At 45.7% G+C, this 21,167-nt stretch overlaps 2 protein-coding genes, 1 long non-coding RNA gene and 1 pseudogene across 3 annotated transcripts; 2 read left to right on the top strand and 2 right to left on the bottom strand.

Moving 5' to 3' along the window:
- Positions 1-5,317: 5,317 nt before the first annotated feature.
- Positions 5,318-5,885, bottom strand: LOC147480851 (uncharacterized). The gene is made up of 2 exons (XR_015204267.1): positions 5,810-5,885; positions 5,318-5,602 (listed from the first exon to the last, which is right to left on the bottom strand). It is a non-coding gene; the product is annotated as an uncharacterized LOC147480851 (long non-coding RNA).
- Positions 5,886-9,784: 3,899 nt separating this feature from the next.
- LOC147480850 (uncharacterized) lies at positions 9,785-10,894 on the top strand. The gene has a single exon (XM_086578759.1). It carries the CDS (start codon positions 9,785-9,787, stop codon positions 10,892-10,894), a length of 1,110 nt encoding a protein of 369 aa, XP_086434885.1.
- Positions 10,895-11,409: 515 nt separating this feature from the next.
- LOC147480849 (uncharacterized) lies at positions 11,410-13,022 on the top strand. The gene is made up of 2 exons (XM_086578758.1): positions 11,410-11,858; positions 12,131-13,022. The coding sequence occupies exons 1-2, from the start codon at positions 11,410-11,412 to the stop codon at positions 13,020-13,022; spliced, it is 1,341 nt and encodes a 446-aa protein (XP_086434884.1).
- A 1,704-nt stretch (positions 13,023-14,726) lies between these two features.
- Positions 14,727-20,979, bottom strand: LOC147480848 (cationic amino acid transporter 5 pseudogene; annotated as a pseudogene).
- Between the last annotated feature and the right edge of the window lie 188 nt (positions 20,980-21,167).

Below are 21,167 nucleotides of genomic sequence, written 5' to 3'. Positions count from 1 at the left end.
ATTATGAAAAGGATATCCAAATTAAAGTTTCTGATAGATTAAATGGCTTCAATGCATAACGAATCGAAAGAATGGCGAAATCTAAAATTATGACAGGCGGTAAATTAAAGTGATGGAATATAACGCAAGTTTGATTGGCACCTACTACGCAAATGTAGTGGTTTGATGAAGTAGTTGTCCAAACACATACAAAAGATAGTTGTTCAACAAAAAATTACAAGTCAGAAAGAAAAGATGCAAAGAAAGAAAGCCAGCATATGTTACTGCTGAGGTTAAGTATTCACTTCTTCCTGAGGGAGATTTGCCTCCTCACCAACAGCGGTGTTGTTGTCTTCGTCCAATTCCATTGGAGAAGTTTCAACACTAGTAATGGAAGTAGTCACATTAGGGGTAGTAGTCTCAGCAGTCTCAGGATGCGCGGTCGATGGTACCAAAGATGGTGTATCTGCAACTGGAGGCGGTGGTGGAAGAAGACGGCCAGCTGCGGTAAGCTGATCAAGTTGTTGTTGCAATTCATGAGCAATCTTCTTCGCAGCCAGACTCCGAAATCGCTCCGCGGCTTCTTTCAAAGCCTTGTCTAAAGCAGCTTAAGTGGCAAGTTTCTCCGTCTCTTTGAGGCTTTTCCAGTTTTGAATTGACCCCCGCTACATAGTCGCGGTGCTTGTCCTCGGCCACCTGGAGCTCCTTGTGGGCCTTGAGTGCCACTATTGGTGAATCGTCCCTTTCCTTCTCCAGCTTAGCATACTTTGCTTTCCAGCCATCAGGGCCATGAATCTCTTGCTTCGTAGCCTCTAGATTCTCCACAGTGCTGGTTAGGCCGCGCAGCACATAGCCAATATCCAGACTCAGCTGCAGAGACATATTGGGTATCAAAGGTAGTAAAACGGATAATGAGAAAGTAACATTAATAACACGCACCTTTTCCCAGCCAGTGTAAATGGAGGCCCTATGGGAAGCGATAGTGCCAGAATCTCCATAGGCTTGATCCTAAAGGAGATGAGAGCTGAAAAACAAAGATGCTGCAAAAATTGGATTTTCCAAAGCTGAGTCACGAGTGGTAACATCGCGATCCCTGACCTTGAATTTGGGATGCCAAACTTTGACCGGGCCTGATGTTAAGGGACCAGCTGGAAGTGGATCTTGTCTGTGGCGGCGCAAGGGGGCAGCAGACCGCGAAGGATCAGTGCGGGTACTAGTGGGGGGATGAGAAGTAGAAGTAGTTTTGGCCTTTTTCGTTGGAGGACTCTTATCTGAAACTTCAACAGGCGCATCGCCATCAGAGTCGTTGTCCCAAAGCTTGTATTTGTTCACATCCATAGCGGTAGCAGAAGGGGGAGAGGAAGTATGGGCAAAATCATCTTCCCATTTAGCCACACGAGAGTACGAAGGAGGAAGGGGGTCAACAATAGTAGTTTTAGCTTTAGCAACAGCGGCACGTTGGGCAACAACTCGTGAATGAGAAATTTTGGTGGTATACTTGAAGGACTTGTGAGTTGGACGTTTTCTTTTTTGAGGTGGGAAGGTTTTGGCTTTCTTTGGGGGCGGCAGGCGATAGAGGGGGCCTTGGTATTTGCCAATGTCTTTTAGAGAAGGGTCAAGTAAGAGAGGATTGACTTTTTCCGGATCAATGCCGAGGACTTTAATCGCGGCACTCCCGATTCCTGGGCGGATTGGAAAATTTCAAGAAACGCCATTGTATATCCGGTGGATTCTTAATCGGTCTCCAACCTATATCACCAAGAATAAAGACAAATTACAAACAAGTGAGACAGAAATACTGCGACTCAAAATGGCTTACTTACCACTTGTAAGGAAATGGAGATGCCTCGGAGAAACTTCCGGCGGAGGTCTCATGGATAAAAACTCCCGCATTACATACAACGGATAGTGGTGCCACACCTTGTCGGCGGTGGTGATGAAGAATAAAAGACTTTTTGTGGGACGAGTCGCGTATGATTGGTATCCCACACTCCCAAGTTTAGTGCTTTTCTTTATATAGAAGTGAGCAAGGATATCGCGGAGTTGGATTTTGAGGGAGTGGGTCTCATTGTAATAGTTGGCGGCATACATAACACGCCAGAAGTTACCTATGCCTTGGCACGGCGGAATGTTTAAATGGTTATAGACCTCGACGTCAAGAAGAGTTAAGGGAAAACGCAAACCAGCCGTTATCTGTTCTACAGTAGCGATGAGATAACCGGGGCGCGGTGTTACCAAGTGAGGAAAGTGGGTGACGCCAGACACGTGTTCTAGAATAACGTCACTAGGTATGCCATAAGCGGCTTTAACGGCATCCAAGTTGGGTTTGCGGTAGTAGGATGGTGGGGGAGGCAGAGAAGGTTTCCTCCCAGAAGAAGATGGAACAGGGACTGGATCAGTGGAGTCAGAAGCTGGGGTTTCAGATCGTTCCGCAGAGGGATGGCTAGATCTGGGGGTAGAGGATTCAGATCTGTCGGATTTTGTGGCAGAGGTAGCCTCCGATTCTGATCCAGACATGATGGAACCAGTGCTAAGAGGGGAGTTTCACACAAAGAGAGGTATTATTGCAATTCTAGAAAAGAAGAAAGCGATGAAACAACACCCCAAAAGCGATTAAAACAAATAACGAGAGGAAAGGAAAACAAATAAGAAAGGGGAAGACAAACCTGCAATAAGAGGGAGCCAAGTCAACGGAAGTTGTAGAACACGAACAGTGCTGGAGAGATCTACCGGAGGGAAGGACAGTGGGAAGAAGTTGGAAAGGGTTGAAAGGGAGGAAGTTGAAAAGAATAGTGAGGGTTTGGGGTTTTGGGGTTTTGAGAGAAGAAAGGGGTTTGAGCGGGATTTGAAGGGGCAGGGGAAAAAAGAGATTAGCCAACAAAAGAACCAAGAAAAGTGTGACATGTGGAATCTCGATTTTTGAAGAGGCAGAGTATGATGCGCATGCGCCGTATTTCCACGTGGCAATAAAGAGGAAGCACGTGGAACACGTGCTGGAAAAGAAAAGATATGGGGACAGAGTGGCAGTGTCAAAGAAGAGAGGTACACTGCGAAAGGTGTATGAGATGAGAAATGTTAGTTCTCGGCCCAATAGTTGTTCGCGGACCATCAATAAGACCGAGAGAGGGCATCTGTATGGGTCGTGTTCATGACCTAGGAGGTTAGTGGTGACAATTGGACCGGATGCGGTATAGTATGGGGGAATAGGTTGCATGGGATCATATCCGCGGTATCCTAACTGTTTTGGAACTGCTGCGAGACGTGGAGAGAGAGAGAGCGGAATCATAATTGCAAGATAACTGCCGCGATACGTGGAGAGAGGGGGGACAATGGATGGACAGAGATCGACGAACCAGAAGAGGAGGGAAGTTAGAAAGGAAAATGAAGATAAAAAGGAGAGGAAGGAGAAAAAGAAAAGAAAGAGAGAGAGAGAGACCGATAATACAAGTGAGTTTATAGGTTGTAATAATTGAGTATACATTTAGTCATGATGTGATAAATGGAGATCGTTTTAGCTAGGCTTTCTATAATTGCCAAACTTGTTTGTAGGAAATGGGGATCAACCATCCGCTCCTTGTGAACCCTCTTCCAGGGTCGATACTGAGTCCTGTATTAATGCCGCATACGGCATGGAAGCGAATGTATGGCGTCAATGTCCTTTCCAATCCCATTCCATAACGTCAAGTAGGAGATACCGACTTGAACAGAAGATAGAGTTCATTTCAGTTCCAGTGAAAGCCCTTTGCAATTCGGTAAGCAACGATGGGTTTCTTTGATCCTGTATCTGCAATCGGCTCTGCTCAAAGACGGAAGCTCTTCTCAAACAAAAGCTATTGCCTATAGGTACTCTCGTGGTTTGCAACCATTAACAGGAACAATGCGTTCGATACAATATTTCAACATAGATGAAATTGTTGAGGCAATCACTATTCGTTCATTCTTTGGCATCATACTTTTGGCAACTTCTAATTTCTAATTCCGGATTACTATGATACATATGCACCAACAGCTATGACTCTTGTGGAAAACCGGACCCTTGATTACGTGGGTAGTCCTCAAACACGGAAAAATTATCTGGGATTTTCCCGATATGCAACTTTACTTTGTAGTTTGTCACTTTGCCCTGTTCCACAAGTTTTTTCTTTTTGCATCCTATTGTTACCATGTCTCCTATCAAATGTTCCCCCATCAAATGACACAAGTTACTTCTTCAAACTAAGTTCTAACAAATATGTCGAACAGTTGTTTTAAAATGCGCTCATATGCTGAAAACAACGCTCTCTTCATGGTTGGGAATATCGGAAGTATGTATTGACTACAACGTCCTTCCCCTTGATAAAATCTTCGACTAGGCCAGGGATTTAGTGCCTCATGTTGTTCACCAAATCATAGACGTTTCCCACGTGAGTATAATCTAATAATCTAGTGAAACCTATATAATTGTCTCTTTGCAACATATAAAGCTAATCTACAATTTAAACAAAATACTAATTTGGTAACTAGCCATTTGGCCCGGCCTATGGCCGGACTTGCTACATAGATAGCTAATTACTCAAAAACCTAAAGTCCACTTGAATAAATAATATATGTATATTAATAGCTACTGATTCATTGCATATTTTGTTTGAAGGGTTTATGTTTTTCTAATATTTTTTGAAGGGGATTGCAAGCTCTCAAACCTTGCTCAAGACTGTTAGTTACTATATCAATCGTTGTTGCCTATGTCCATGATTTGAATTTTCATTGGAGTTTCAGGGTGTTGTCAGTTAATCTTAGTTGTAATAGAATTTTTTTACAAAAGAGTAGTGATGATATTGTGTGGATGCTTTTTCCTTTGTTTTTTATAGTACTTCCCTGAGCAATTGGATTGGACTTGGTTCGAGTACATGGGGTGACCTCAGTAATTGACTGACGGCAAACCCCTCGTGAGAGTGAGATATAAAATAGTGTTCCATGCAGTGATATCTAATACAACGCTTGACATCAGTACCTGAGTCTGATCACTGTACTCATGTCTCTTGTCATCACCTAAAGTCACTGAATTATTTACTTCACTTTCTCTCTCTTACTGCAGGTAATGACCAAACCTTCATATCTGTAGGTAATGACCAAACCTTCATGTCATTACCTTCATATCTGCAGGTAATGACCAAACCAATTTAGTAAAAAAAGTGAAAGTAGATCCAATTATCAGATTCTCATAGCCACCATTTCAATGTTTTGTCATTTCTTTATCACAATGTCCACCGATCTAAAGTAGAAAATTTTGAAACCCATCCAGTGATACACAGGAACATGGCTAGCTTCTATTTCAATATTTGGTCCTCTCCTTTTCAAATGTTCAAATTCAGAATTTGATTTATTATCAATCATCTTTTAACACTACGTACATGCATTTTCTTCTGGCAAGCAGGACCCAACCGTCCTCGTTAGACCAGAGGATAAAGCAATCACGCCAACTCAAATATGGTATTCATTCTATATATCCTTACAAAGTCACAATGACATTTCAAAAACAATTAGGTACTCAACAATGTGCACCTTCTGATTCTCATATTTAGTTCCGACATCCAAGCTCAAATGGAATTGTTTCATGTCATACCGAAGTAAACTGCATGCGAACCTACACGAAGAAACAAAGATATTCAGGACGATAAATACAATAATGAACATACATTTTAAGTATCGACGGTCCATCCGCTTGGCCATGGTTTTCTAGTGAAAAAAAGGTTAGCATGTACTAACGAACTCTTTATGAAGGTAAGTGTAGTGGTATAAGGAATTAAGGATAACCATAAAAAACGAATCGCGGCAAGAAAACCACTCATACCCAATGTTGACTGCAGTCTCTTTCTTATCTCCGTGAGTAACCAAATCTTCAATCTTGTCGGTTTCGAAGACGCTTCTCTTGGCTGCTTTTCGCCAAGGACTGAGTATTTTGCTGTTTTGAAAACCGATAAAAGCAAAACCGTAGTCGACCCAAAGAATTAATCAAATTAGTCATAAGCTTGAATCGCATTGCACAAAGTTACTTACATTCACAAACAAGTGTGTTGGGCAAAAAAGAACAAAAGGAAGAAAAACCAAAAATAATTGAAAACTTCACCTGTATGCTCGAGCACAATTTAAATCCGAATAGGTCGATTGTGTTCCACATCTGCAGCAGCCGCAAAGAAGAGCCGTTATGGGAGATTAGTTTATTCGTTAATAACATTAGCATATAACACTACGTCCACCTCTGATCAATTACTGCAAAATGAGCTTCCAATGAATTTAACCATTGGGATCCAATCCATCTATACCCCCTAGTTCAGAGACACTACATATTGCTGGGTTCATGAAAGATTGGCTTAAACTTTATATGCAGAAACTTGGCTGCTCTAATAGATTGCTAGATTTGTGCATCACAACAGATATGCCATCAAATAGCTACCGATATAGTGTACAGTACAAAATAATTACAATCATTACACTCCACATGTTTGCGGAAGTGTTATGCCACTTGGCAGTACCCCTTTGCATGGACAATTGGGCACCATGTACTGCACCCATAGGTAGCTACAGTGATAGCAATCTCATGATTATCAAGTGGACAAAGTGGGCCCCCAAGGCCCAAGTTAACATCGCATAGCCACACAGGTGATCGACAAACATGCCTAGTGTTTTTGGCAATGGAACTGTAATCATCAGTTGTGCTAATTAGAGTGTGGGTACGGTTTGTGCATGGAGATCGTATAGCACGCGTTGTGTATACTTTGATGCAATTTTATGACTTGGGGTGTTTACGTTCTTCACATCTAAAGAAGTAGAAGTCGACCTTGTAACCTTCACAGTATCACTCAAATTAAACAGGTAAGAAAATGACAAATGTAGGTTAAAAAAAGGAGAGCAAGTTAAGGGGGAAAAAATAACTTACTTGCATCAAAAAGTAAAAGAAAATGGTAAAACTTCACCAAGATCAGCGAGGAAGCTCATTGCATTAACAAACAATAAATCGATATCAGATTACTCGTGAAGACTATGAAGCTTGAGCATGAATAAATAGTACCCCCCTAGACTGCATCCTCCAAATTTAAATAGTATATATTCTAGAGAGAGAGATTCAAATGTCTGCAGATTTATATATTCCTCATTTCATCTTGAGTCGTGAATTCAAGTTTGTAATCAAAACGATGAATACTAATATCTTGAAACTTCTAAATTGAAAGGGGGTCTTTAAAATAATAAGCCATAATCATCAAAAGTCAAGTAAAGAGACAATAACAAAAATATATTATAGCGAGGCCAGTAATACCAAAACCACCGGTTGTTCCCTGTAACCACCTTGTGGAACTGCATAATAACCTTGACTTACTTGTCCAATAACCGGTTGTACCGCTGTCGAAGTTTGCAATATTCCAGCTGGTGACGGTATTAGATACCCACCTGTTGTAATGTTCATGTACGGCGGCGGTGGGGTTGTCGACACCGGTACTGGAACTGATTTTTCAGGTATATTCCGATGAACATAATAATCAGCATTGAACGCTCTAGCTAAAGCTTCATCACTATTTTTCTTAAACATAGCTTGCTCTTGATTCGCTATATTTGCCATCAGATTCTCTGCAACTCTTCATTCGCCTCTGAATCTCCGCTGGCGAATCTCCCGATATTTCAACCGGAATCTGAGATTGTAGTTGTAGTGGCAGTATGTATCAACTGAATAGGAGTAGTGAGTTTGGGCGAGCAAGCGAAACCGAAGTTCGCGATCCACCGATCGCCGACAAAGATGGGGTCATGGACGGAAACCCTACACATGGAGCTAATATGACCGCGAGATGGGGGGGACAGGTGGAGGGTTATGATGGATGGAAAGAAAGGTATAAAGGGGAATAGTGGGTGAGAGAGAAAAAGAGGAGGCAGATTCATTAACCTAAAGAGTGAGAGGGACCTAAGAGAAGAGGAGGAGGAAAACAGTGAACGAGGTGAATAGTGGGTAAGGGGTAGAGAATAGTCTCTCAAGTGAATAGGTTGTAACATCTGGCGCCGTCTGTGGGGAGAGAAGAAATGGCACCAAAGAAGGCGGCGGGTAGGCCACGTAAGATAAGGGTCCCAGAACAGATGCCGGAAGCGGAGGTAGAAGAAGGAGAAGGACGAGAGGAGGGAAGAGTAGAAGAGGAGACGCGGCTTATGCGGGAAGAGATTGAAAGGTTGAGGGAGGAAAACGAGGAGCTGAGAAGAGAGAAGGAGAGGGAGGAGGAATGGACAGAGGAAGAGACAGGGGAAGAAACAGAGAATGAAAAGGTGGAGGACGAAGGGGAACAAGGACCAACCTTGGTGGATAATCCGGTGACAGGGTTAACGGCTGAACAAGTGCAACAAATGATCAACAGTGACAGAGTGGCGAATCTTCATCAGACAAGGGGCCAAACGGGCGCGGCCAGCCAAATGGTGGCGGGGATGAACCGCAACCCACTTGCAGATGCGATATGGGCTTCGGAGGTACCAAAACGCTTTAACCAGCCGAGATTCGAGAGATATGATGGAACGGGGGACCTGGCGGATCACATCCACCATGTCAGACAGCAGATGCCTCTTTGGCAAGAGGCGAGGTATGATGGTCTATGGTGCATGATGTTCCCGGCCAGTCTTAAGGGTGGAGCTTCCGATTGGTACTACCGGTTGCCTTCGAAGAGCATAACCAATTTCCAAGAGTTAGAGCAGGCGTTTGTTGAGCACTTTATACATCAGAAAAGGAGGGTTGTGGATATCGCGGCCTTATTCAACGTCAGACAGAGGTCCGCGGAATCGGTCAGAGAATACCTGTGTCGTTTCAAGGCAGAGACCCTAAAGGTAGAGAATCTGGATGAGAGGACGGCGTAGGGGTGTAAAATGGGTCGGGCTGGCCCAGCCCCCTTATGCTATGAGGGTCGGGCCTGTGAGGGCCAACACTTGAATTATACTGCCCTTGCCCTCACCTCAGCCCCCTTTAGAAAACTGTGGGCCGGGCTGTACAACTTGTCAATTATTCAAAACTCTTGAATGCAACTTGTTCAGACTTCATTAACATATTTGGTTTTTATCAGATTTCAATAACTGATTAACATATTCATTACAAAAATTCTTGAAAACCTATCAAACTTCATTAACATATACAATAGAATATATGAATATATTCTATAGGATAGAGATATATCCATATAATACAGCTATATCCTATATAATATATTCACATATTTTAACAATATATTCATTACAAGAGAGAGAACCTCCATCAAGGACATGTTCATACTTCAAACAAATCCAAAAACAGGTTTGCAAAACAACAAGAGAATTGTTTAAATGCATCATTAAGCTTCATAGTATTCTTTGTACTTGATTCTTGATCACAACTTATATTTGCTTTAGTCTTCAAATATTTGCAAAGCAAAAGGATAAATATTTACAGTTAGAGGGCCTTAATACGGGCTTTGTGAGGGCCTTAATACGGGCTTTGTGAGGGCTTTAGAGGGTCGGGCTGAGGGCCGCCCTCATGTTTCCATATCTAGGCCCTTACCCTCCCCTCAAAACATGAGGGTCGGGCCGGCCTTGCCCTCAAATTGCATGCGGGCTTAAATTTGAGGGCTTTTTTTGTCTATGGGCCGGGTCGGGTCGGGCAGGCCGAAGGCTTGAGGGCCGTTTTTACACCCCTAGGACGGCGGTCATAGCATTCGAAAGGGGGCTGCGACCTGGAACGGCAGTTCACCAGTCCGTGGCAAAGAACGAGATAGCGACACTGCATGAGTTATATCCGAGGGTAGAGAAGTATATAAGATATGAAGACACCATGCAGAAGGAGTCGAAGAAAGGAGCCAAGACAGTGTCGGCGGTAGAGAAAGGGGGTGAACGCAGAAAGGCCGAGGGAAATAGCCGGGGCGGGGAGAGATACCGCGGACAGTCCTCGAGGCCAGAAAGAGGAAGGGAGATAGCGCGGAGGGATCAAAGGGAGCGGAAGCCATACCGCGAGGTGGAGCACGTCCCGTTGGTGAAACCATTGAGTGAGATACTACCGCTAATTAAGAATGTGCAGGGATATGAAGGTCCGCGAACCATTCCGGCGGAAATGCCAAACAAACCCTACTGTGAGTATCACCAAGTGCCCAATCACGAAACCGATGATTGTTATGCCCTGAGATGGTTAGTCCAGAGGTTAGTAGAGAAGGGGATGTTGAGGGAATTCGTGGGGGAAAACCCAAACCGGGAGCCCGGGCCTACCGCGGGACGGATATTGGGGACCATAAATGTTATCTTCAGCGGGGAAGCGCTGAGTCACAATGCCCACCGAGATAAGGTTAGAAGGTTGGCGAGTATCCAGCAGGTCAACGAGACACATAGCGGACAGAGATACAGAGCAGGTTCAATGAGCGGGGAGGAGAAAATCACGTTCTCCAAGGCAGACCTCCGAGGTGTGGATACGCCACACGAGGATGCGTTGGTCATTACAGTGGCGATGGGCAATTATGTGGTCAAAAGGGTCCTGATAGACGGCGGTAGCACCGTGGATCTACTATTCAGTGGAGCTCTTGAGGAGATGGGGATCAACCCGGGGCAACTTAGGCCTCCGCGGACGAATTTATATGGATTCAATGGGAGTGTGACAGAGCCGATGGGAGAACTTCTGCTGCCGGTAACAACGGGGCCCGTGACAGTATTCTCAAGGTTCATGGTGGTCGACTCCAATTCTCAATACAACGCAATCTTGGGAAGGAGATGGATACATGAGATGAAGGCTGTGCTGTCGACTTACTATCAAGTTATTCGATTCCCCACTCCAACGGGAATATATGAGGTCCGCGGAGATCAGGTGGCATCCAAGAACAGTCATCAGAATACAATCAAGAGGATGGCCCGCGGACCAGAAGAGGAGTCGACGGGCTCTAGAAAGAGGCCAGCATAGCAATTACAGTGCGGGGCCGTGGAGGAGGGAGGGGAGGTCGAGGAGGGTCCCAAGACTTTAGATGAGATAGAGGTAGTAAACTTGGGAGAGGGCGAGGAGGAAAAGTTCACGTCGATAGGGTCGAGTCTTACAGGAGAATGGAAGGATAAGTTGGTCCAATGCTTGAGGAGGAATGGAGACGTCTTTGCGTGGGGAATAGAGGATGTCACTGGGTTAGATCCGGAGTTTGCGTGTCATCTCTTGCACATGAGGGAGGATGCGAAGCCAGTGAGATAGAAGATGAGAAGCATGAGGCCCAAATATGCAGAAGGAATCCGATAATAAGGGAGGTAGAGTTCACAGACTGGTTGCTCAATGTGGTCGCGGTGCCGAAGAAAAATGGAAAGGTACGGATGTGTGTGGACTTCACGGACGTAAATTCAGAATGTCCGAAGGACAGTTATCCAATGCCGTGAGTGGATGAGTTGGTAGACAGGACGGCGGGGTTTAGTTTCTTCTCATTTATGGATGCATCCATGGGGTACAACCAGGTGGCAATGTATGGGCCTGATCAGGAAAAAACGGCCTTCGTAGTGGAGGGGGGCACATACTGCTATACCAGAATGCCATTTGGATTAAAAAATACGGGGGCCACCTTCCAGCGCTTGGGGGAGAAGATGTTTGAGGGCAAGATCCGAAAGGGCATTGAGGTATACATTGATGATATGGTGGAGAAGAGTATGACCGAACAGGAGCACTTGGAAGGGTTGGAGGAGACATTTCAGATACTACGGACGCACAATTTGAAACTCAACCCCGATAAGTGTACGTTTGGAGTCACCACAGGGAAATTTCTGGGGTATATTGTGACACAGCGAGGTATAGAGGCCAACCCGGAGCAGATAAGAGCGTTGGTGGAGATGCCATCACCCAAGACAGTGAAGGAGGTGCAGCGGTTGGCTGGAAGGGTCGCGGCTCTCAACAGGTTCATATAAAAATCATCCGACAAATGTAGGCCGCTGTACAGATTGTTGAGAAACACCACAGATTTCAGATGGACGGCGGAGTGTGAGCAGGCATTTCAGGATCTTAAAAGGTATTTAGAGGATATGCCTCTGTTGTCGCGGCCCGAAGAGGGAGAAAAATTGTATTTATACCTGGGGGTCTCAGATTATGCAATCAGCTCGGTCCTCGTTCGAGTAGTGGATAAGATAGAAAGGCCAGTATACTTCCAGAGTAAGACGTTGTTGGACGCAGAAACCGATACGCCGAGTGGAGAAAAGCCCCGCCTTTGATATTTTCAGCTCTAAAGCTGAAGCCCTACTTTGAAGCCCACGCAGTGATCGTGGTCACGAACTTGCCGCTGAAGCAGGCTTTGAGAGCAGAGAAGTCGGGGAGAATGCTGAAATGGGCCGTGATGCTAAGTTCGTATGACATCCAATATCAGGTGAGAACAGCGGAGAAGGCTCAGGCGGTGGTGGAGTTCTTGGCAGAGTTTCCCGCAGAGGATCCGACATGGGGGGAGGAGATGATTTTGGAATCAGAAAGGGAAGAGGAGCCGGATAGCTTTAACCCATGGGATGAACGAAACGGTTGGAGAGTGTTCGCGGATGGGTCCGCGACGGATGCGGGCAGCGGGATTGGGGTAGTATTGGTCACGCCGGACAACAACAGGCTAGAGCTGACAATGAAATTGGGTTTCGCGGCATCCAACAACGAAGCAGAGTATGAGGCGGTAATCACCGGCATGAGAATGGCCGAGGGTCTGGGGGTGAAGGAACTCGTTGTATACTCCGACTCTAATTTGGTAGTATGCCAGGCAAATGGAGGGTTCACAGCGAGGTGCCCGAGGATGGCGAGATATTTGGGAGTCTTGCGAAGCTGGGCGTCGAGGTTCGCAAGAATCCGCTTTGCACATTTAAATCGTGGGGAGAATCGCCATGCAGACGCTCTGGCGTATGTAGCGGCGGCCATGCCGGGATCCGAGGAAAGGACCCTCCAAGTGAAGAAGTTGGACAGGCCGAGTGTCGAGGAGGCATGGGGAGTGATGAACACCGCGGAGTGTGACGATGGATGGATAATGCCAATCAAACGGTTTTTGATAGGGGGTGAGGGGATTTGCCCTAGAGAAAGACGAAAGCTGGAATAGACATCACGTAGATACGTACTGGTGGGAGGGGAATTATATCGGAGGAACTTCAATGGACCTTTGTTAAGATGCTTGGGGTCGGAACAGTCTCAAGAGGTGCTCAGTGAGTTGCATGAAGGGGACTGTGGGAGCCACTCGGCAGGCAGGACAACGGTACACAGGTTGCTAACATAAGGCTACTTCTGGCCTCACATGAAAAGAGACGCCGTAGAATTCGCCAAAAAATGTGAGAAATGCCAGAGGTTTTCTCAGTTAATATTGGCCCCAGCAGAGCCGCTGCACAGCGTGTCTTGCCCGTGGCCGTTCGCAATGTGGGCCCTTGACATAGTGGGACCGCTGCCCATGGCTCGTGGTAAAAGGAGATTCTTGTTGGCCGCGACGGATTATTTTACGAAGTGGATCGAAGCGGTGCCATTGCAGCAGGTAAAAAAGGTGCAAGTGATCAAGTTCTTGTGGGAAAACATCATATGCCGTTTCGGGGTGCCCTACACTATCATTGCAGATAATGGAACCCAGTTCACGGGATCAAGGGTTAAGAATTTTCTGCAAACATATCATATCAAACAGGGTTTCGGCCCCTACAACCCGAGGGAACGGACAAGCGGAGTCCTCTAACAAAACCATACTCAACAATCTTAAGAGAAAACTGGAAGGCAAGAAGGGGGCCTGGGCCGACGAATTAAATCGGGTGCTTTGGGCGTATCGGACAACCCCGCGGACCTCGACCAAGGAGACCCCTTTTGCGTTGGCATATGGAGTAGAGGCCGTGATACCGATGGAAATGGTGGCAGCAACCACTAGGACCGCGGCTGTAACTGATGGATCAAACTGGGGCATCCTGGCCAGAGACATGAATCTAGCGGAAGAGAGGAGAGACACGGCTCGCGTCAAGCTGGAAGAGTATCAGCGCCGCTTGCAAAGGCAGTACAACAAGAAATTGAGAGTGAGGAAATTTGTGGTGGGAGACAAGGTGCTTAGGCGAGTGACACCCAGCACCAAGAAGGCCAGCGAAGGAAAATTGGGTTCGACCTGGGAAGGGCCATATGTGGTGATCGAGGTGGGGGGAACAGGCACTTCCAGGTTGCAAACTGTGGAGGGCACAGATGTGGATAGGCGTGGAATGTAAGGTTGCTGAAAAAATTTCACGAGTAAATGTAAGGGGGGAAAGGGGGAATGGTTGGAGCTATCTGTACATATATAAAACCGTAGCACTTTTGAGTTAAATATTGTTGCTTAAGTTTTCTTTGCCCCTCAGAGTGAAGGGAAGGGAGGGGGTGAGCCCTCCAAGGGCGAGAGGTCCAAACTTTAGTGAGGCACAATTAGGTGCCTCGCGAAGATGAGTTCCCCGCAGGGCCGGGGTGAGAGGAGTTGCCCCGGACTTATATGGGATAAAGGCGAACGGAAGCAAAGAGGCTTCCACGCGCCGCAGGCAGAGTGCCTGCCAGAGTTAGAGAAAGCGGTGGAGGCCGGGTCTAGGCGTGGGGCAAGCAAATCAAACATTCCCTACCAATGGGGTCGAATACACTAATAGGGTCTTGCTATTGTTCACACATGAGTAAGAGTAGCAGAAGAAACACCCCAGACAATCAAACATAACATAATATAAACATCCCAACAAGAGGGGATGGAAAGACAGAAAAAATTGTAGCAAAAGTAGTGTTACAAAATAGTGTCAAGGGAAGCCTAGCCAGGGCAAAAAACAAGCTAATTTCCATCTGCGGTGCTTTCTCGGACCACGGACTCGGCGGCCTCGGCTATGACTATATCTACCGCTTCATTTATCGCCTCAGAAACCAACGCAGCGACATCTCGCATGGCAGGAGGGGAGTCCGGGATGGGCACGGAGACCTCGGGTAGTGGAGCCGCGGCAGGGGCTTCAGGAAGGAGACGACCCTCTTTGGTGAGCCGGTCAATTTCCTCCTTGACCTTCTTGGCCACCCTCTTTTCGGCCTGAGCCCTAAAGCTATCCCGGAGCTCGTCCATATTAGCTTCGTGTTGATTCAGAAGAGCCGACACCTCCTCTTGATGCTTCTGGGAGAGGGCATCCAGAGCAGCGGCATGCGTTGCTTGGAGGGTCTCGCACTGATTACTCAAGCAGTCATTAACCTTGTCCATGTAAGCAAGGTGGGCGGTTTCTGCAACTTTCAGCTCATCCTGGACCCTCAGTGTGTCCATTTCCGCGGCAGACTTATCCTTTACCAGCTGGGCGACCTCCTTGTCCAGCTCATCGATCCGCGCCCGGGCACCAAAGAGGCTGCGGATCATGAAGGAGATGTCCAAACTCATCTGTGGAAGAGAATAGAAGTTAGAATACTCAAAGAAAGGGAAGGGAGACACTAGAATGAAAAGAGAGGGTTACCTTCTCCCAGCCAGTGTAGAATGAGGTCCGATGAGACTCGAAGTTGCCACCCTCGGCGTATGCCATGTCTTTGGGGAGATGAGACCCAAAGAATAGGGAGGAAGCCACCGCTTGATTTTCCAAGGCAGAGTCGTTGATGGTTAGGTGGCGGTTACGAAGTTTGAAAGTGGGGCGGAAGAGAGGAGGAACGCATCGCGGCCCCCTTCGGTCCGAGCCGCTTTCTTTTCGGGGCGCATCCGCTGAAGGCGGTAGGCGGAGGGGCATGGGTAGCAGGGGGACCCTCTTCAGGAGCCGAGGGCCGTGAACGTTTGGAGGCGGTGGAAGGAGAGGAGGGAGCAGCAGCAGGGGGGGCAGTAATGGGGACGACATCGTCATCCGAGTCGCTGTCAAAGAGCTTGCGTTTGTGGGCACCCATATCTGAGTCTTAAGTGGCGGTGGAAGGAGAGTGAGAGGATGAGTATTGGTCCTCCCAGGTGGTCAGGGATCGATAAGGAGTAGGGGAGGGGCGGGAGAAGGGTCCTTCTGAGCATATTTCGGGCGGAGTGGGGGTTTCGTGGTACGGTGTTTTCCCTTGGTGGGTGGATTGTTACGAGGTTTTCTTTCTTTGGGAGGAGGGGGACGGAAAAAGGGGGCGCAGTATTTCCCTATGGATCGCAGGTCGGGATCGGCCAATAGAGGGGTAGCGGTGGCAGGGTCAATCCCTAGTATCACGGCTTGAGCAGGTCCCAAGTCGCGGAGCTTTTGAAAGGTGGTGGAGGAAATGTTGTCGTAAGGTCGCGACTTTGAGTCGGGGCGCCAACCTGAAAAAGAGGGTCGACAAGTCAGTTGAGAAAACAAAAGATATGCACCTAGGGGGTGAAGATAAAGAGAGAGACTCACCACTAGGAAGAAAAGCCAAGTGTTTAAGGTTCAGTTCAGAGGGAAGATCTGCGGAGAGGAAGTTGCCTGAGATATAAAGAGGGTAGTGGTGCCACAGTTTGTCAGAGGAAGTGATACGAAGAATAAAGTGGCGCTTCCTAGGACGGACGCAGAAGGAGTGATAGCCGACACCGACCTCCTTGGTGCTCTTTTTGATGAAGAAGTGAGCGGTCATGTCGCGAACCGTTATCTTGGGTACTTCGGAACGGTTGTAGTGGTTCGCAGCATACATGACCCTCCAGAAGTTGCCGATGCCTTGGCAAGGGGGGATGTTAAAGTGATTGCACACCTCGACATCGAGGCGGGTGAGGGGCAATCGCAGGCCGGTAACGATTTGTCCTACCGTGGCCACAAGGCACCCCGGCTTGTAAGGAACTAGGTGGGAGAAGTGAGTTAGGTCAGGCACATGCTCTAGGATGACGTCAGCGGGTATTCCATAAGCCGCTTTAACAGCTTCAAGGTTAGGTCTACGGCCGCGCGGCGGAGGCGGCGGGAGGGCAAAAGCTTGTCCAGAGGTTGAAGGGGCCTCGGTCTGGTCGGGGAGAGGGGGGGAAGCACGACTACGGGACTGGGAAGAGGAAGAGGTGGCGGATCTCGCTGTCGACATCGTGATCGGAGTGGAAGACACATAGTTACAACAAGGCGGAGAAGGAAGGGAAAATGAACAGACTCTAACGCCAAGAACCAAGGAGAAATGGCCAATATAGCAAGTAAAGGGAGCTAGAGAGAAGAGAAAACCAACCTGAGATAGGAGAAAAGCAACCGGAGTAAGAATTCCCACAGAGGCAACCAAAGACACGGCAATCACGAGAGCAACCAGTGTTGAAAAATAGGAAGAAAGGTAGAAGGGGAAGTTGAAAGAAACTGAAAGGCAAGAGAAAGGCAAAGTGAGAGAAGAACAATCGAGCGGGCTTTTTATAAGAGGAGGGGGTAAAAAGGTAATTTGAGGGGGGCTGAAATCGAGGGGACACCAAAAAGAACCAGCCAATGAAGGACGCGTGGAGGCACAAGAATCGGTCAATTTGTAGTCACATGGGAACTCGTGAATCCAGGTGTGAAAGGAAGATGGAAGGCTACGGAAAAAGATTATCGTAGGGGGGCTCGACGACTCGATCGACATACTATCGCGGACTCGAGGGGCATCCAGAAGTGGCAGTATGTATCAACTGAATAGGAATAGTGAGTTGGGCCGAAGCAGCGTAGCTTCGAAGTTTGCGATCCACCAGATCAGGTTGACAGCATGGGGCCGCGGTACGGAAACCCTACACATGGAGCTAATATGACCGCGAGATGGGGGGGACAGGTGGAGGGTTATGATGGATGGAAAGAAAGGTATAAAGGGGAATAGTGGGTGAGAGAAAAAAAGAGGAGGCGGATTCATTAACCTAAAGAGTGAGAGGGACCTAAGAGAAGAGGAGGAGGAAAACAGTGAACGAGGTGAATAGTGGGTAAGGGGTAGAGAATAGTCTCTCAAGTGAATAGGTTGTAACAATAGTACTACTGGATCTTGGCTGGAACCGAACCTAAAAATCTATCCGCTAAGAAGTTAGGGTTTCCTTAGTTACTGCTTTCACCATCGGAGTATGACCCTTCTTCTACAAAGCCAAACCATTAGCACTTTTTTCGTCTCTTCCTCTTCTTCCCATCTTCCACAACCGAATCCCCGCACCATTATTTCCCGCATCAACAATGCCACCACTCTTCTTCACCCCAAATCTGCTTTTGGTTCAAACAACTTCACCTCATGAGCTTTTAAGTAAACCCCCACTACTACTCGATACTTCGTTTCAACCTCTCGAAGCTTACTCTTCAACCGATCACTATTCGCATCAAGATCTAATCCCTCAATAAAATCAAGAAACCCGGTTAAATCACTACCCATATTCTTCCCTTTCTTCTTAAACTCAATCAACCCCTTCAATATCACGGTCTCATCATTCTCACTCCAAAGCCTTTTTCTTCACTTCCTCAAGTTTCGGACACTTTCTTCTTCTTCCTCTCCTTTCTAGCAAGTTTCTGTCATGATACTTATGGCTCAGCCCTTTAAGGCAACCGGTTCTAGTCTAGACGCCCTTTCCCATGCATAGATGGAGAGCTATGTAGGTGCCCTTGCTTCTTATCCTTTCGCCAATTTGTTTCCAAGTTCTACAATTGGTGTGGTAAATTGCGGGACCTCAAATGCCACCTACCAAACAATGTAATGTTATATATATTACTCTGAACATTTCATATATATCAAAACAAAACTTGAAACCGAGGAAGGGCCAACTCGGTTTCCATCCAAAAATAAAACCAAAGTGTTTGATCTTTGGATCAAAACACTCTCTTTCTAGATTCTACTTGAATCTATTAGAGAACTATAAAAATACGGATGTCTCTCATACATGTATTTGAAATCAAATTAGATGTTAAACATGTTAAGCAGAGGCTCTTAATTAGTACTAAATAAAAAAATTGATGGTTATATATACTTATGGAAGTGAATATATAAGACTGGAACTTACCTTGCATCGAAGCTTTTGAAGGTCTGAAGGGAGATCCTGGGACAGCCTAGAGTCCAGAACGTGTAATAGCAAGACTCTGTTTAGCTGCAAAAAATTAAAACAAATAAAATCCATTTTCATTAATGGAGAACTCATGTAATGAATCATATGTGATCGAGCAATTTTAGTATACCTTCCCTGACCAAGTGCTCCCACCATTAATCCCGTAGTAATCTTGTAGCCATCCCCTTCAGTGCACCAAAAGACACTGTAATTCGCCCAATTCATGCCCACACTCTTAAAGGCAACCGAAAAGGCAGCATTTACATCCATATTACTATACTTCACCAGCATACTAAGTGACAACGCCATTAAGCAATAAACCCGGTGTAATCATCGACATTGATCCAATCAATCCAATGGGTATACCCTCGAAGGTTTCTTAGTCTCTTCACCATTGTAGCAACCATGTCGAAACCAATTAATGCGCCTAAAACAAAACGGTGAAGCTTTTAAACACACCTCCGGCTCCATACGGAACAAAAAAGGAGATAAATTTGAGGCATCACCCTTAACAAAACCGGTTATTATCACAAACACAATAATTCCAACACTAAGCATAGCATCAATCCAATTAAGAAGCGATGTCTTCCGCGAACCAAACATTGGAATTGCCGATAAAGTGCATAAAACAAAGAATGCAAAAGTGGGTCTAATAAATTAAATCCATCCGCAAACGCCGCTTAACATGAAAGCCTTGAAATGAATCAGGTGACGATTAATAAATATTGCAAAATAAGAAGTCCATGATCTTGCTAAACCCCAAAGACCAACCTCGCCTCTAAATGAATAATTCAAAGAACAATAAAAGCAACAAAATCACCTAACTCAATTCTAAGAAACGAAAACGAACCACCAAAGAATGAATTTCAACAAATAATTCAAGATAACAAAAAAGTAAAGCAATGCAGATAAACCCGATATTGCATACGACAAAACAATAGCAAAGATGATTATGAGCTTCTTGACTGTCAAAACAAATATACCAAGGTACCAACAACTGAACCAAAACTTAACCATATTAAATCCCACCAAGACAAACATCTTTTCATCTCATTAACACTTTTTTTTTCGACTTCTAACTCTTGGGTGTTACTTGAACGGTCTAGAAACCGATCTTTTAAACGATGACCAATTTGGGATAGTGCTGTTTTGTAAGTTTGCCAACTTTAGAATGATGGTTCTGGGTAAAAATCGTGTTTGCTCCATGTCCAGTAACTTTTTGCTTCATTTTCTTCATGGAGGTTGTTTTGTTTTCAAGCAACGGAGTTGTGAGATTATGAGATGAAGTCATATGATGATATATGTAGTGAAATTCTGTTTGGATGGAAGTAGAGTCCTTGTATGGTAAAGGGTTTCGGGCGAGAGAGAATTGTGTATAGAGTCTATCATCCTGAACAATTATGGAAGTAGTTTAATTTTGGAAGAAGAGAGCTTTCGTTTTGTTTAAGAATGGAGATAAGATAAGATTTAAGAAAGAGATTTTTATCTATTTACCTATTTTGGGTTTTTATGTATTTTGGGCTACGAAGAATTGAAATCGCCAAAAAAATGGGTAGAATTCATTTTTTTAGGTAAAATCTGATGTGTCAGTATGAGAGAAACAAGGGGGCTGACGTGGGTCACTGGGAGCATTCTCAACTACTCAGTATTTTAAAAAATCTGATGTGTCAGTATGAGAGAAACAAGGGGGGCTGTGACCGGCTGACGTGGGTCACTGGGAGCATTCTCAACTACTCAGTATTAATGGTCTTTGATGAGGACTTTTGCCTGGAAAGTAAGGCAGAGTCTGATAGAATGGTCGAGTGCAAAGCCAATATCCTCCTCACTAGTACTTGGAGGGAAGCCAACTTTGGCGCTGACCTGTGTCCTGAGAGAGGGGCTACGGCTTTACCTGAGGGAGTGAATCACTGGTGGTCTCATAGGCCTGCATTTGTACACAGCAGGGTAGAGAGCCCACACTCCACCATGTAATCCTTAGTGATGTTGGAGAACCTTTACAGTACGTGTTCTCACAAGCTCACAACGTAGCGTTCAATTCTTTCATTTTTGCTGTTGTCCATTATATATATTGATTACTACAACGCTTTCTGGTGGCTCTCTGAAAATCAACCTGAACTTGGTAATTCAATTCCATACTTTCAATTTCACAAGACATAATCCAGGTGCAATTATTTTTTGAGTTAACTTGCTTCTATTGCTTTTATGAATTTTAGGATTTTCGGGCTCACAACTTGTTCTTGTTATTCAATCTGGACCATCCCTTCAATCTTCTTGCTCTGAATAATTTTCTATTTTAATTGTCAGAAAATAATTTTCTCAGTA

Source organism: Coptis chinensis, chromosome 8, assembly GCF_015680905.1.
Source record: "Coptis chinensis isolate HL-2020 chromosome 8, ASM1568090v1, whole genome shotgun sequence".
Lineage (NCBI taxonomy): Eukaryota > Viridiplantae > Streptophyta > Magnoliopsida > Ranunculales > Ranunculaceae > Coptis > Coptis chinensis.
Note: the sequence above shows the minus strand (reverse complement) of the source record. Positions and strands in the feature narration are given on the sequence as shown.